Genomic DNA, 13,895 nt, shown 5'->3' with positions numbered 1-13,895 from the left:
CTACTTGCAGCGGAGTTAATTGTGAAGATTTCTGTCAATGTAAACCATCCTTATACATCCTAGGTTGTTTTCGATGAAAATGGCCGAGTTGTTCCGAATGAATAATTACATTGTGTCTGTACATGAATACAAAAATGTCAAACGTATTTTAAAGTATAAACTTAGCTGTAACCGTTCTCTCAGTGCCAATAAAATTATGTGTTGCCTTAGGGGTGAGCTTAAAGCTGCACACCCACAGATTGAACGTTTTGACAAGTTTTTTTAATTTTCTTTCTTATTTTTGTCTTGTAATGAGCCAATTGTTGCATGCATGTTTAGACACCATGAATGTTATATTACTGTTGACAATATAAAAGATCGTAGTTTTTATATCTCCGTTCGAAAAATGCTGTTTTATGAATAAGGGCGTTACCAACACTTTAAGACAAATCTGATCAGCTGCTGGCCCCAATTTCTCGAAACTTCTTAAGTGACTTATAAGAGCATTAAGCTAAGCTCTCTTTTTTCTTTCAATAATTTGCGTAATATTTACATATTATAAGAGTTTTTTTATGATCTAGATAGGAATTATCATTATGTTTATCGCAATAAATGTAAACCATTTTTCATTAATCAAAATTCAATTTATGTATGTACTTTGTCTTATTGAAATAAGCTACTTAGGCTGTGAAGTTTCAAGAAATTGAGGCCTGCAGACAAAAACGAAATAAAACAAGAGTCAAAACTGTCAGTCTGTGATAGTGCAGCTTTAACATCGAGAGTGGTATAGTGGTATCTGCCTCTCGATAAAGAGGTCGTAGGTTCGATCCCCACCAAGGTTTAAGTTTCGTTTTCCAAATTACTCAAAACTCATTTATTTGTTGTTTATTTAACCTGCTTAAGAATCCTGCATTTGAATGCAGGATTTTGCATACTGTTTTTGAATAAAAAAATATATAGAGGTATGATTGTTCTCCATGCAGGAATACCGGGAGGTCGGCTTACGCGTGAAGGCGCAGTGGTGTCATAAGTATTATCACGACAAGCCGATCCTGGGCCGCTCGTTCGAGATCTACATGCTGGCCCTCATCCTCGTGATCCCGTGCACTGTCATGGGTGTCACCTACACTTGGATTGCGAACATCATCTGGCACGTGGCAACACGAAGAGCTGACATGCGGTCCGGAAGGTATATGCACGTTCGTTCGTTCGTTCGTCCACGGGTCCGTCCGTCCGTCCGTCCGTTCGTTTTCTCGTTCATTCATTCATTCATTCATTCATTCATTCATTCATTCATTCATTCATTCATTCATTCATTCATTCATTCATTCATTCATTCATTCATTCATTTATTAATTATGTTTTTTTATTTATCTATTATTATTATTATTATTATTATTATTATTATTATTATTATTATTATTATTATTATTATAATTATCGGTTTTATTAATTATTGCAACCGATTTCAAGACAATCAAGTTTTTTCAAGTAAAGGGATAAAAAGTGTCCTGTAATTTAAATTTAATCATAGAATAACTAGTACATATTAGTTGCCCCTTAAGTTTCATTATTAAATATCCCCGCAATCGAGTTGTTTGCATAACATACGTCATGTTTCAGCTGTATATCGGAGGCGGGTGGAGATAAATCAACCTCAAACGGGACGTCTCATGTGTCAGCGAACGGAAGTGACGTCACCAACCGACCTGCCTTCGTTCCGCTGACGTCACCGCTAGCCGTCAGCCCATCAACGAAAGCTTACATGGATGACGACAAGACGAGAAAACAGGTAAGCCGTTGAGTGTCTACTATATATATCAACTCAACTTTTCTGGAAGTCACCAATTATACTGTAATTGAATGGCCTGTCAGTCAAAAGTCAAAACTGTTTTCTGAGGTCTTGGTATGACCAGTGAACTTTTGCCATAGACGGGATTTATAAAAGTAATCAGAACTTGTTAATACCTGTTTAGATGTCATTACTTGATATTTACTTTTTGACAAAGAATTTATGGAAGTGTTCGTCCTAGTGCCACAGTCTATCAATATTTAAACCTACCAATTTAAAGATATTTAGGCTGAACTAGGATAGAGTAAGTCCTGGTTAGATAATTTTTTAATCTCTTAGTAAGAAAACACTTAGTCCTTAATCGGACTTATAGGAGATTATATCATTCAATTTGAGATATTTAGTCCTAAACAGGAGATTTTAGCCAGACAAGCTCCGTTCTAGTTAGGTAAATCTATGCTCTTATTACGAGAAAAGAAGTCCTAAACACGAGATTCTTGGTTAAGGCATCATAATCTCGTCATATCGATAGATGGCCAAAAAATGCTGTGTAACGCTTTTAGTCATAGATTATTAATTATCGAACGTAAATATGAAAACGATCGGATTTTTTAGCAGTCTTATATTACTGGTTTTCCGATATTTACGCAAAAATAGCTCGTTCCAAGACAAAAAGACGGTAAATCTGTGAGAGTGCAGCTTTAAGACGAATTCCATATTTCTCTCTCAGACAGATTTATCCAGTGAATTTTAAACTTTGTAATAACAATATACATGTTGTAAAGGACCTCTACACGCACTTTAAAGTTCAAAAGAACGTTGTTACCAAAGATGACCTAATATGTTTACATTACAATTTCTTATCAAAAGGCACTGATCAAGCCATTTTGATTTTTTCGAAGCCTTGTAAAAGAAAAAAAAAGTGGCCTTTACGAACATTTTCCTGCACTTAAACAGAGAATGGTTCCTGTTGTATGCCCATACAAATTTCATAGATCTTCTAGAAAACAATTGTCACGGAAATGTAGGTGTCGAAACATATTAGTACTTCATTGCTCAGGGGACAAATTATTTTTCTTAAAACGGGATAAATTCAGTCGAATTATTTCAACTACACGAAACTAAAAGCGATAGTTTACTATGATCGTATTTAAATGTTGCTATATCATGTATATGGTTCATTTCCACATCAAGGGAGGTATTGACTATTCAATGTCAACTCAAGTCTTATGTATTCGGAACTCTTCCGCCACTTTTCTCGAAAAGAACCCCGGACGTATGCCAGTGCATCAGTACTTCGTTTTTTTTTTAATTATATCATTAATTCAATGTAATGTTTTAACTTGTATTTATTGATCTAAGTTTAAATGGTTTGCCAGTGAAGTGTATTATTGCAAACATAATTAAGATTCTCAAGAGTAAAGTTTAACTGCTTATTAAATGACCACGCGATCAACTTGTAGCGGACTTTCACGTACCGATTTCTGAGTATGTAAACCGTCCATATACATCCGAGGTTGTTTTCGAGAAAATTGGCCGAGGAGTTCCGAATGCTCAAGTCGTACATTATTGACTTCATTAACTCAATTGGACAGTTATTAATAAAAGTAATCCGATTAGCTATATCGTTCTATGATCCAATTCAGACCAATATTGAATACCAGCCCCAGCGAGACTTTTCTTCTATTCACTCAGATAGATAAAACAAGCTTTTTGTTATGATCGCAAAATAACATTCAACCGTCCCAAGACTGAGAACTTGGCAATGTGGCTGTATAATTAAAAGTTTTTTTGGAAAAATAGATTTTATTTAATATTTCGGTTCTTAAAATACTGAAGAGAATTTGTATTAAATCACGAAAAAAATGGAAATAATGTTTTTTTTCTAAGTAGCACTTTTTGTTTTAATATAGGAGAAAAAGGGTAAATAAAATAGGCCACAAATGCACATGTTTTTACTAAAAATGCTATAATTTTCTAACGTCAAATACTGGATCTGCCCTTGTGATAGAATGACATTAAACAACAATCGATAAGTATCGTTATAACGAAAGAAATAGCATTTTTCGGTATCCATATCAAATTTAAACACACACCATTATGTATTTTTCTTATCTTATTAATGAAATTTTATATATTCATAATGAAATACCAAAACACTATCCCATCATTCAATGCATATTTACAAGACAAAAAATAGAAGGAGATATCGCAATACTAAACGATAGATATGATTACCACACTCTCAAATGGAATGTATTTAAATTATGATATTTTTAAAGTAATTAAAATACCGATTGTATACAGAACCAATCTGCATATAAATAGTATAGATTTCTTTTTTTCCTTTTTACACAACCACATATAGTAAAAACATCAAAAAGGGGGACGTGTTAGTGTGTGCGTGCGTATGTGCGTGTTGTTGTTTTTTGCGCGTGCGTGATTCGTTTTTGATCTTCTGAAAATATGAAACAATACAGATATGCTTTTGATTTATAATGTGTTAGAGATTATTATTCATTTATTATAATATCTATGTTCAAAATAAATGACTAAGAAAGAAAGTATTTATTACGATATAACGAATGGTAAATATCGTCTAAAATGTCTGTTAAATCAAACATGATATTATTTCTTATGTGAACTATTGCGCAATTTTGTTTGGTTCGAAAATGAGGGAAATACATTATCATGTCTCTTATTGCGGAATGCCGAACACTAGAAGGATGATTTTAGAGTAGTAAAACCTTCTGACCTCTCCTGAAAACTGGGCGAAAACAACACTGCTGGGTGTCACGAAATGTTCCAAAAAAGTGTGTTTATAACAAATGGGGAAATCTTAACTATATTCGTTTCATGCCTCCTTGATGAACAAATATCACGACATAGTCTCCTCAATAATATGTGAGTTGCTTTTTCGTCCAAAAAGGGTAAACACCTCTTAGACTACATAAGGCCACACTAAATAAAAAAAAATTGTTCCATGGATTGCCAAAAATATGAGCGAGCTGGCGAAATAAATTAAAAATATTATATGATTTCCGATGGTTTATAGAGATTTACCAGTGAAATACAATTAACAAATCACGGTTTCAACTAGTAAAATATAAATTTTGGTGCTCACTCGGTGAAATATATTACCATCTTACACTGAAACAAACAATTATCCTCTATTTCTGTCAGTCTTATATTCAATATAAAGAAGAACGATTTTTTAACATAATTGCCCCTTAATTCATTGAACACGATCTATAATTTAATATTTATTGGACAATAAGTAATATTTACTCCATTATCATTTTCGTACACCAAAGTGATGATGCCATGCATAGAAGATTTTTTATTTTTTATAATCAAACCTCTGGCCCCATTTTCTCGAAATATCTTAAGTCCCTCATACCAGGATAAAACTCAGCTTACTATTTGGATTTAGTTTAAGTGGTTCCTTATTTACAATCTTGAGAGTTTTTGGACTTCACAAGGAAATTATATGAATGCTTATCACAATGAGCTATTTTTCTTTTAGTAATATCACGATTAGGAAGGAGATTTGACTTAATGAAATGAGCTATGTAAGTTTGTTATGCTTAAAAAGTTTCGAGATGAATAAGAATGCTTCATTGTATGTACAGAACATAATAAACCTAATTTCTTAGATAATATTTAACATATTTAATGTAAGACAATCATTGCTTTGGAAAAGGGATGTGAAACAACTTTTCTACCCGAATCACTTTAACATCATTTACAGCTTTTTTAAACAATACTTATGATTGATTTTGGATATTTAAACAATGAAAGTTTAGCATCTGTGTACATAGGCACCATTAAAGAATTTCGTAGTCTATATAAATTTTAATTCCTTGATTTCATTTCATTTTTAATATCAGTGTTAAGCAATGGCACGTGCTTACCAAAATGAACAGGACCAGGGTATGTTCAGAATACAATTAAAGGGACTACACACCAGATAATACAACTGCATGACAAACAGAAATTTGTCAAAAACTTACATAAAATTGGCATCGTTGTGTACAACGCATTGAATTTTACTAACTGATGTATCACATCGCTTACAACAACTGCATATTTCGCAGTTTTTGCGCATTTATTGTTGCATTTTATCATGTGAAATGATGTATAATCGGCCTCCTACTAGCTAGGCTTGTTTTTTTAGGAAATACTGAATTTGCCGCTTTTGTACCATCTGGTATCCAGTCCCTTTAAGTAAGAAAGTTTTAATAAACATCCCGGAATATGTTTAAAAAAAACATATATCCAAGTAGCGTAACATATTTCTTGGTGGGTCCAAACCAGTGCTCTTTTCTATCCTAATCGCCATTTGTGAACAGATACACTTTTCCGTTCAGAGAAAAATCTACAATTTACCAACCACATGATTACCAGAATTCGCCATTTTGTTTGAAACGATTTGACTTCAAGCTTTGGTTTCTTCCCTTTACAAAAAATAGGTGTGGTAAATCCATGGAGCGAAACATCAATTTGGTGTGGCCTAAGTAATTAAAAAGTTTTTGTCAGATTTATCATCTTCCCATTACCAAATGACAGTCCTGACAGGGAAAATAACGGTAAAAATACGTTATGGCAAAAGGCACACACACTCGCACGCACACACTCTCACACACACATACACATACACACACGATACATACTATGTAAAAAGAAGCAGCTAAAGTTCTAGCTTTTCCAGTCTTAATTACAAAACATTAAATACTTTCGTAAAAAAAATATTTTCACTTACATCAAAAACATTGATTTCTATGTTCTGAATAAGCAAGACAACAAAGTAGGAAATGTTATTCGGACTCAACACTTTTGTTTGAACAAAGTTTAAAATTTATGTCTGCGAAATGATATTCAGACTCAACACTATTGTATGAACAAAGTTTATATTTTATGTCTTCGAAATGTTATTCGAACTCAACACCTTTGTATGAACAAAGTTTACATTTTATGTTTTCGAAATGATATTCGGACTCAACACTTTTGTTTCAACAAATTTATATTTTATGTTTTCGAAATGATATTCAGCCTAAACACTTTTAATTAAACAAAGTTTACATTTTATGTATTCTCTGGTTATATTACTATATCGAGGGTTTGTTAAAAATAATTTGAAACAATTGTAAAAGAAATATTAGATCAACCCTTAAAGAACGTGAACTAAATGAATGTATGATTTAAGGTACAAACAAGTATCGTTTTGTCCGCAGGTGGTGCTGATGCTTATGGTGGTGGTGGTGCTGTTCGCGGTATGCTGGACACCGCTGCTCGTCAATAACGTTCTAGCAGCGTTTGACATTATCGATTATCTACACATGGGCGCCCTGAAGCCGCTACGTATTACGTTCCACATTCTGGCATACGCTAATAGTTCCATCAATCCATTCGTGTACGCCTTCATGTCAAAGAACTTCCGGGATGGCTTCCGCCAGTCCGTCATCGTCTGCATCCGCGGCGAGGCTTATCTGAAGCGCACGAAGACCAGCGCGCGATCCATGACGTCAATGACACGCGCGTCGACGTCAAACGGCGTTGACCGGATCGCCGGTCTGCATTCGGAGTCGCTTGCAATGAGGCGGCCAAGCGAACAGGTTTGAGAAACAAAACGAAACGTCTGAGTGTTGGAACGTGTGTCTTATTATGATTAAATATCAATGTTGATAACAAAATATACATTTAATTGGTGTTTAGAATGTGACAAACAGATCGGTGCTTTTTTGAACGTCCACGACATTGAATCCATGATTACCAAACAATATTTATTGACTGTGTTTATGCATGTTAAGCAAAGAAACTCCATATTTAAAAGTTAAAGATGAACATAAACACAATACTTATACCATTCGGAACTCCTCGGCCATTTTCTATCGAAAACAACCTCGGATGTATGCAAGTACATCAATTGAGATAGTTCGTAAAAATTTAAATAGTAGCTGATCAAGAGCAGTGTTTTAAAGTGACACTCTTATTAAAAATCAATACATACACATGTATAACGAACATAAATTTTGCATCATAAACCTTTAACTACTTAATAAATTATGCATTTATGGAAAATATCAATTACTGATAACACGATTGTCAAGGTGTTTTTAATAGCAAAAGGCAAAAATATTAAATGATTGGTGAATGCTAACAGATTTACTGTGATCTTCTATCGTGTCATTCCGTGTTTTCTGCACATTTCTTTCAAATTAAACTCGGTATCCTTCATAAGAACCATTGTTTTCGACATTTATTCATCCTTTTTTGGTTCAGCTTGTTCTACTGATTATAATGATTGCCAGTGAAGTGTATAATTGCGTAAATAATTAAGATACTCCAGGGTAAAGTCAGAAAGTTTATCGGCTAAATTAAAATTACTACGCAATCCATTTGCAGCGTAGTGAAACTCATTCGGAACTCCTCGGCCATTTTTTCAAAAACAACCTCGGATGTATGCCAGTACATCAGTTAAAGCAGTTCGTAATTTTTTGAATTAAATCATTTTAGAAATGTAGTGTTTTATAACTGTATTTATTGATATAAGTTTAAACTGATTGCCATTGAAGTATATTATTGCAAACATAATTAAGATTTCCAAGAGTAAAGTCATAAAGTTTAACTGCTAAATAAAATCACTACGCGATCTACTTGCAGCGGACTTAAACGTACCTCTTTTTTAGTATGTAAACCGTCCAAATACATCCGAGGTTGTTTTCGATAAAAATGGCCGAGGAGTTCCGAATGACATGTGAGGTTGTTTCCGATGGAAAATGGCCGAGGAGTTCCGCATGAGCTTATCCAGCTGATCTCCTTTACATACATGCAGTATTTTATATCAATCATTGTGTAAATGTGAATCTATTATATTTTGTCTATATGTAAACTTTTTGTTTGAGATTGAAATAAGTATGAACAAAGTTTAAATTTTATGTCTTCGAAATGATATCCGGACTCAACACTATTGTATGAACAAAATTTACATTTTATGTTTTCAAAATGATATTCGGACAAAACACTATTGTATGAACAAAGTTAGCATTTTATGTCTTCGAAATAATATTCCGACTTAATACTATTGTATGAACAAAGTTTACATTTTGTGTCTTCGAAATGATATTCGGACTCAACACCTTTATTTCAGAAAAGTTTACACTTTATGTTTTCGAAATGATATTCGCACTTTTAATTGAACAAAGTTTACATTTTATTATTTTATTTATATCATTGTGTGAATGCTAATCTATTAAACTTCGTCTATATGTAACCTTTTGTTTGAGTTTGAAATAAGTATGTCTGATCATTTGATTGATATACGCTTCTGTCTAGTTCGGGTAATCGACCCACAATAGATGAGTTTATGTCTGGCAAGAGGAGTTTGATTCTCTGGAAGAACTGCCTATTTAGAGAAGCAAAAAATCGTACTTTATAAGTCATTTATAGTTGTTTACATTTGCGAGTCATTGTTTTATTATATTTTTCGTCATTGTATTTTTGTGATGGAGGTTGGAGATCTCGCTACTTTATAAGTTTAATGTAACCGCACATTGTATAGTGCAACATAACCTCAAGCTTAATTTATGCAGCTTCGTTTTGGATACGCAGAGAAAAGGTTTTCAAATGAGTTAAAATGCTAACAGAATTTACAAAATGCACAAACATCCTTAAGATACAAACCAATATTGAGTTAAAATTAAGTTTTAATTGAGTTTATGAATGACTTTAATTTCGATAGACGCGTTGGCGCTGTTTTAACAAGAGCTGGCCTCTTAATAATTGTTGTTGTTGTTGTTGTTTTACGTTGAGTCGCTGTAAATTACCAATTTGCTTACAAGTTTAACGGAGCAGTTTTGAGCAATGTGTTGTACTTTATATGAACCTGAATAATAAGTGCATTTCTGAAAGGTGCTTGTAGTTTATAGTTTGGAAAATGCTATATCATGGAATTGGAACTATTTATCAGCCATGATTGTGTATTAGGATTTATATAGTAAAAAACACCCTGCTTGTACGATTTAATCTTGAAACCCAAAACCCTGTTTAGATTTTTTAATGAATACATGATTCAAGATTATGTGTTTGGATTTTACTTAGTAATTGCATACCCCAATTTCTCAAAATATCTTTGGCTTAGCAGGCGCGTAGTAAGAGCAAATTTAGGAATACGCAGATCGATGACAGACAGCATATTAACCCTTCACCCCAACTCCCCTTTGGTTTTTAGCTCTACTGGCCAAAGGCCAGAAGAGCTTATGCGATGGTAATGTGTACGTAGTATGTGCATCCGTGCGTCCGTGCGTCCGTTTGTTCGTGCGTCTGTAAACAATTGCTTGTGAACACGATACAGTCTTCAGTTTTGATTGTATCTCGATGAAACTTGTACAGTATTTAGATATCCATTAGAACTTGGTTCCTTCTGAAAACCAGCCAGATCTGCCCATGCATGCCTGGATTATGGGTCTTGAAAGTATAAAAAATGCTATTTTAAGCTAAGTCTATTTTTAGCCAAGTCTACATAAGCGAAGTCTTTTTTTAGCCAAGTTTACATGTAATGTCACAAGTGCTTGTGAAGGTTTGCTCAAAATATGCCCCTGGGGTCATTACTGCCCCCCCACGGAGATTATCCCGCAAGGGACCAGTGCGGTAAATGCAAACGACCTCGGCGACGTTGTCGGAGGCCCAGGGAAGAGTTCTCTTTTCTTTGTAAGGGACGGACTCCCCCCCTTAAATTGGGAAATATTAAAAACCTTTTTGTTTGAAACCACTTTGCAAATCCTTGCTATTTTGAACAAGGCTTTATTTAGTGGTCCACTACCATGTTTGTTCAAATTATGCCCCTTGGGTCAAAACTGGCACTGCCGTGGGTGTCACAATTTTCCTAGAGACTTATTTAAGAAATATTTTCAAAATCTTCTTGTTTTAAACCACAAGGCCCATACCTTTGATATTTGTTGTGGAGCATCATATGATTCAATTGAAAACATTTGAAATAATGCCACTTGGGCAAAAACTGGACCCACCCCTTTTGACTTACTTATTAATTTTAAAAGCTACAGTAATGAAATTTTGACCATGTGAACAGTTTTGCAAACAAGCATTTATGTTGTCCTCGGATGTCCTTGACTTTGACCTTTGACCGACTTTTTTATTTTTAAATTTTTAAAGCTACAGAAATGAAATTTTGACGATGAGTACAGTTTTGAAAGCAAATATTTTTTACCCTCCGATTACCTTTACTTGGCACATATTAAAATAGTTCATGCAACTAATCTGCTTACAACACTTTCTGTCCTCAGATATTGAATGTGCAGCGTTTTCAGCTAACCCAAACACTAAAAGTGAACTATATATATATGTTGCCTATTACTCAAACGTACATGCTCTGGATTGAAAATGACCACAAGAGCCATGCCAGTAGAGCATAGGCCCTTTTGGGCCTTTTGTTAATACCAATTGGGGGATTTTGGTATGACAAAAACTTCGACCTGTCAATTTCATTACGCAACTGCGTATTTGCGTGCAGTCAGCTACGCGCCTGCTTAGCATGGATTACTTTAGTACGTCTTGTAGAACGTCTTGTTCGCTCAACCATGTATAACTAACTGTGCCTTGACTTTACAAAAGAAAATATTTGTTTGCATGATTATCTCTATAGAATGATTTCATTTCAAGTCTCAAAACTCTTAAAAGTTGAGAAAAAAAGTTACGCGATTTATACCAAAATTATAACTGCACACGTCTTCTAAACAGCCAGCGTGTCAAATAACATCTCCATAAACGTTCAAAAAAGCAAGAAAGGACAATTGTTTACTGTTTTTTTTTATATTGTTATTATGTAACTATAGCAAGAAATACTAGAACGAGAAATCTTTAGCTAAATAAAGTAACTGTGCTAAAACATCCTACTGATCGTTAAGTTCTGCAAGAAACAGTTGTATTTTTGTCTGCAAAATTTTAAAATGATAAGTTAATTTTCAACATTGTCACATGTATTCAGGACAACTTCTTGTCACATGTATTCAAGACAACTTTCTGTCACATGTTTTCAGGACAACTTCCTGTCACGTTTATTCAGGACAACTTCCTGGCACATGTATTCAGGACAAATTCCTGTCACGTTTATTCAGGACAACTTCCTGTCACATGTATTCATGAAAAATTCCTGTCACGTTTATTTAGGTCAACTTCCTGTCACGTGTATTCATACAACTTCCTGTCACATATATTCAGGACAATTTTCTGTCACGTGTATTCAGGACAATTTTCTGTCACGTGTATTAATGACAATTTCCTGTCACGTGTATTCAGGACAACTTCATGTCACATGTATTCAGGACAACTTCCTGTCATATATATTCAGGACAATTTCCTGTCACGTGTATTCAGGACAACTTCCTGTAATATGTATACAGGACAACTTCCTGTGAAACTCGCGCGAATTGTATACAGTACCCAACTATTATTTGTCATATAATATGTTTGTCGACCGTGTCGATTTTTTAATACACAGTTACTTTTATCTGCTTAATTGCTTATAAATACATGCCATTTCAGCTTATTATTGTCGTTGACTGCTACATGTATATATGAATATGTGTTTGTATTATAATGACAATGTTAACAAATTATGTTAACAAATATATTATTACATGTATTGACTCGGAATAAATGATATTTTTATAAATCAAGTATTCACTTTACAACTTTTTAGGCTGCTTCTACCACAAGAATAAAATTATAACTGTTAACGTAAGGTCGAAATTTTATCAAATGAACATTTTTACTAAGTTTGAATATACTCCGACCAATCGGTACCAAGACATTTATAAACCCTTGATTGAATATCCTTACTAACATAATTATAACGATAAAACCAGCATCATTTGTGTGCCTGAAAAAGAGATTAGGCGACAATCCACTTCAATCAACGAAGGTAGTTATGTATTGAGTATTTTAACAGCACTAGCGGATACCCTAAAATCGTCCAAAAGTTTATGTTAATATCGAAGGAAAAAAGTAATGAATAATAATAATTGTGAAATACACTATAAATGCGCCATTTTGGACTAGATATTGTTAATAAAAAATCTTGATAGAGTACTCCCGCCCCAAACGTCCTCCCCCTCCCCCTCCCTAAAAACACTGGTTTTGAGGGAGGGGCGAAAGTAAAAAAAAATACACCCAAAAGTTACGCACCCTCTATTGTCTAATCCTAGGTCCGCTCCTGAACAACTCCATGAGTCGACGCATCATTCATATCGACACACCTGCTTTGAACATAGTAAAAAGGCTCTGGTTTTAATGTATCAGAAACTTTGTCAGAGAAACAATCATTTGTAAATTACAAACTAGATAGAACGCAATGCGACGGAAATAGGTTTTAATGTTATCAGAATGATTAAAAAATAAGCATTTTATTTTTCAAAATACATTACCATTGTATTAAAATTATTTGTGGATATAACCTTTGTATAACCAAAACAGCAAAACCTGTCTTTGAACTTGACCCACGCTAAATTATATGTTGGGGTTTCCACATGTGCTAGCAACATGCCAAGTTTCATCAATATACATCAATTCTTACTCAAGTTATAGAGCGGAATCCATTATTATTTATTGACAGTGACCGTATTCACTTGAGCTTGCTACATACCAAGTTGCATCACTTTACGAGAAGTAACAATAACCTTGAACCTGACTTACAAATCCGAGATGTAAACTAAAAGTGAACATGCAAAATTGAATTCCTACACATCATTTCTTAGTGAAGTTATTGAATGACATTGAAACTCAAATTTCCGAAATGTATGTCTTCATGTAAGCTTGATAAATACAAAGTTTCATCACTTTAGGTCAATCTTAACTCAAGTTATTGAGTTGAAACAACCAGTCTGACGAACGCCCGCCCGTCCGTCCAAAGACGTTGGAAACTTGGTTAATTACTGGGGGAGTGTCATCACAAGTGAACTACCAACACTGCAACCATTGTATCAACCCGGTGAATAGATTGATATTAATTGTATATATATATATAGTGAAGATATGATGTTGTTGATCTAAACACTTTCATGTTAGCCAGCAAATGATCGTGACTTGTGAACATGAATGAGCTGTATTT

The 13,895-nt window shown here is 34.0% G+C and overlaps 1 protein-coding gene across 1 annotated transcript in view; it reads left to right on the top strand.

The window, feature by feature from the left end:
- Window positions 1–12,461, top strand: part of LOC128213448 (cholecystokinin receptor-like) — a 30,782-nt gene extending 18,321 nt beyond the window's left edge. Inside the window, exons 4-6 of the mRNA XM_052919150.1 lie at window positions 963–1,168; window positions 1,603–1,771; window positions 7,006–12,461. Of these exons, the coding sequence (XP_052775110.1) occupies window positions 963–1,168; window positions 1,603–1,771; window positions 7,006–7,392 (762 nt within the window). The 3' untranslated portion in view covers window positions 7,393–12,461. The remainder of the gene's footprint in view (window positions 1–962; window positions 1,169–1,602; window positions 1,772–7,005) is intronic.
- Window positions 12,462–13,895: the final 1,434 nt, after the last annotated feature.

Source organism: Mya arenaria, chromosome 13 (assembly GCF_026914265.1).
Source record: "Mya arenaria isolate MELC-2E11 chromosome 13, ASM2691426v1".
In the NCBI taxonomy this organism is placed as follows: Eukaryota; Metazoa; Mollusca; class Bivalvia; order Myida; family Myidae; genus Mya; species Mya arenaria.
Note: the sequence above shows the minus strand (reverse complement) of the source record. Positions and strands in the feature narration are given on the sequence as shown.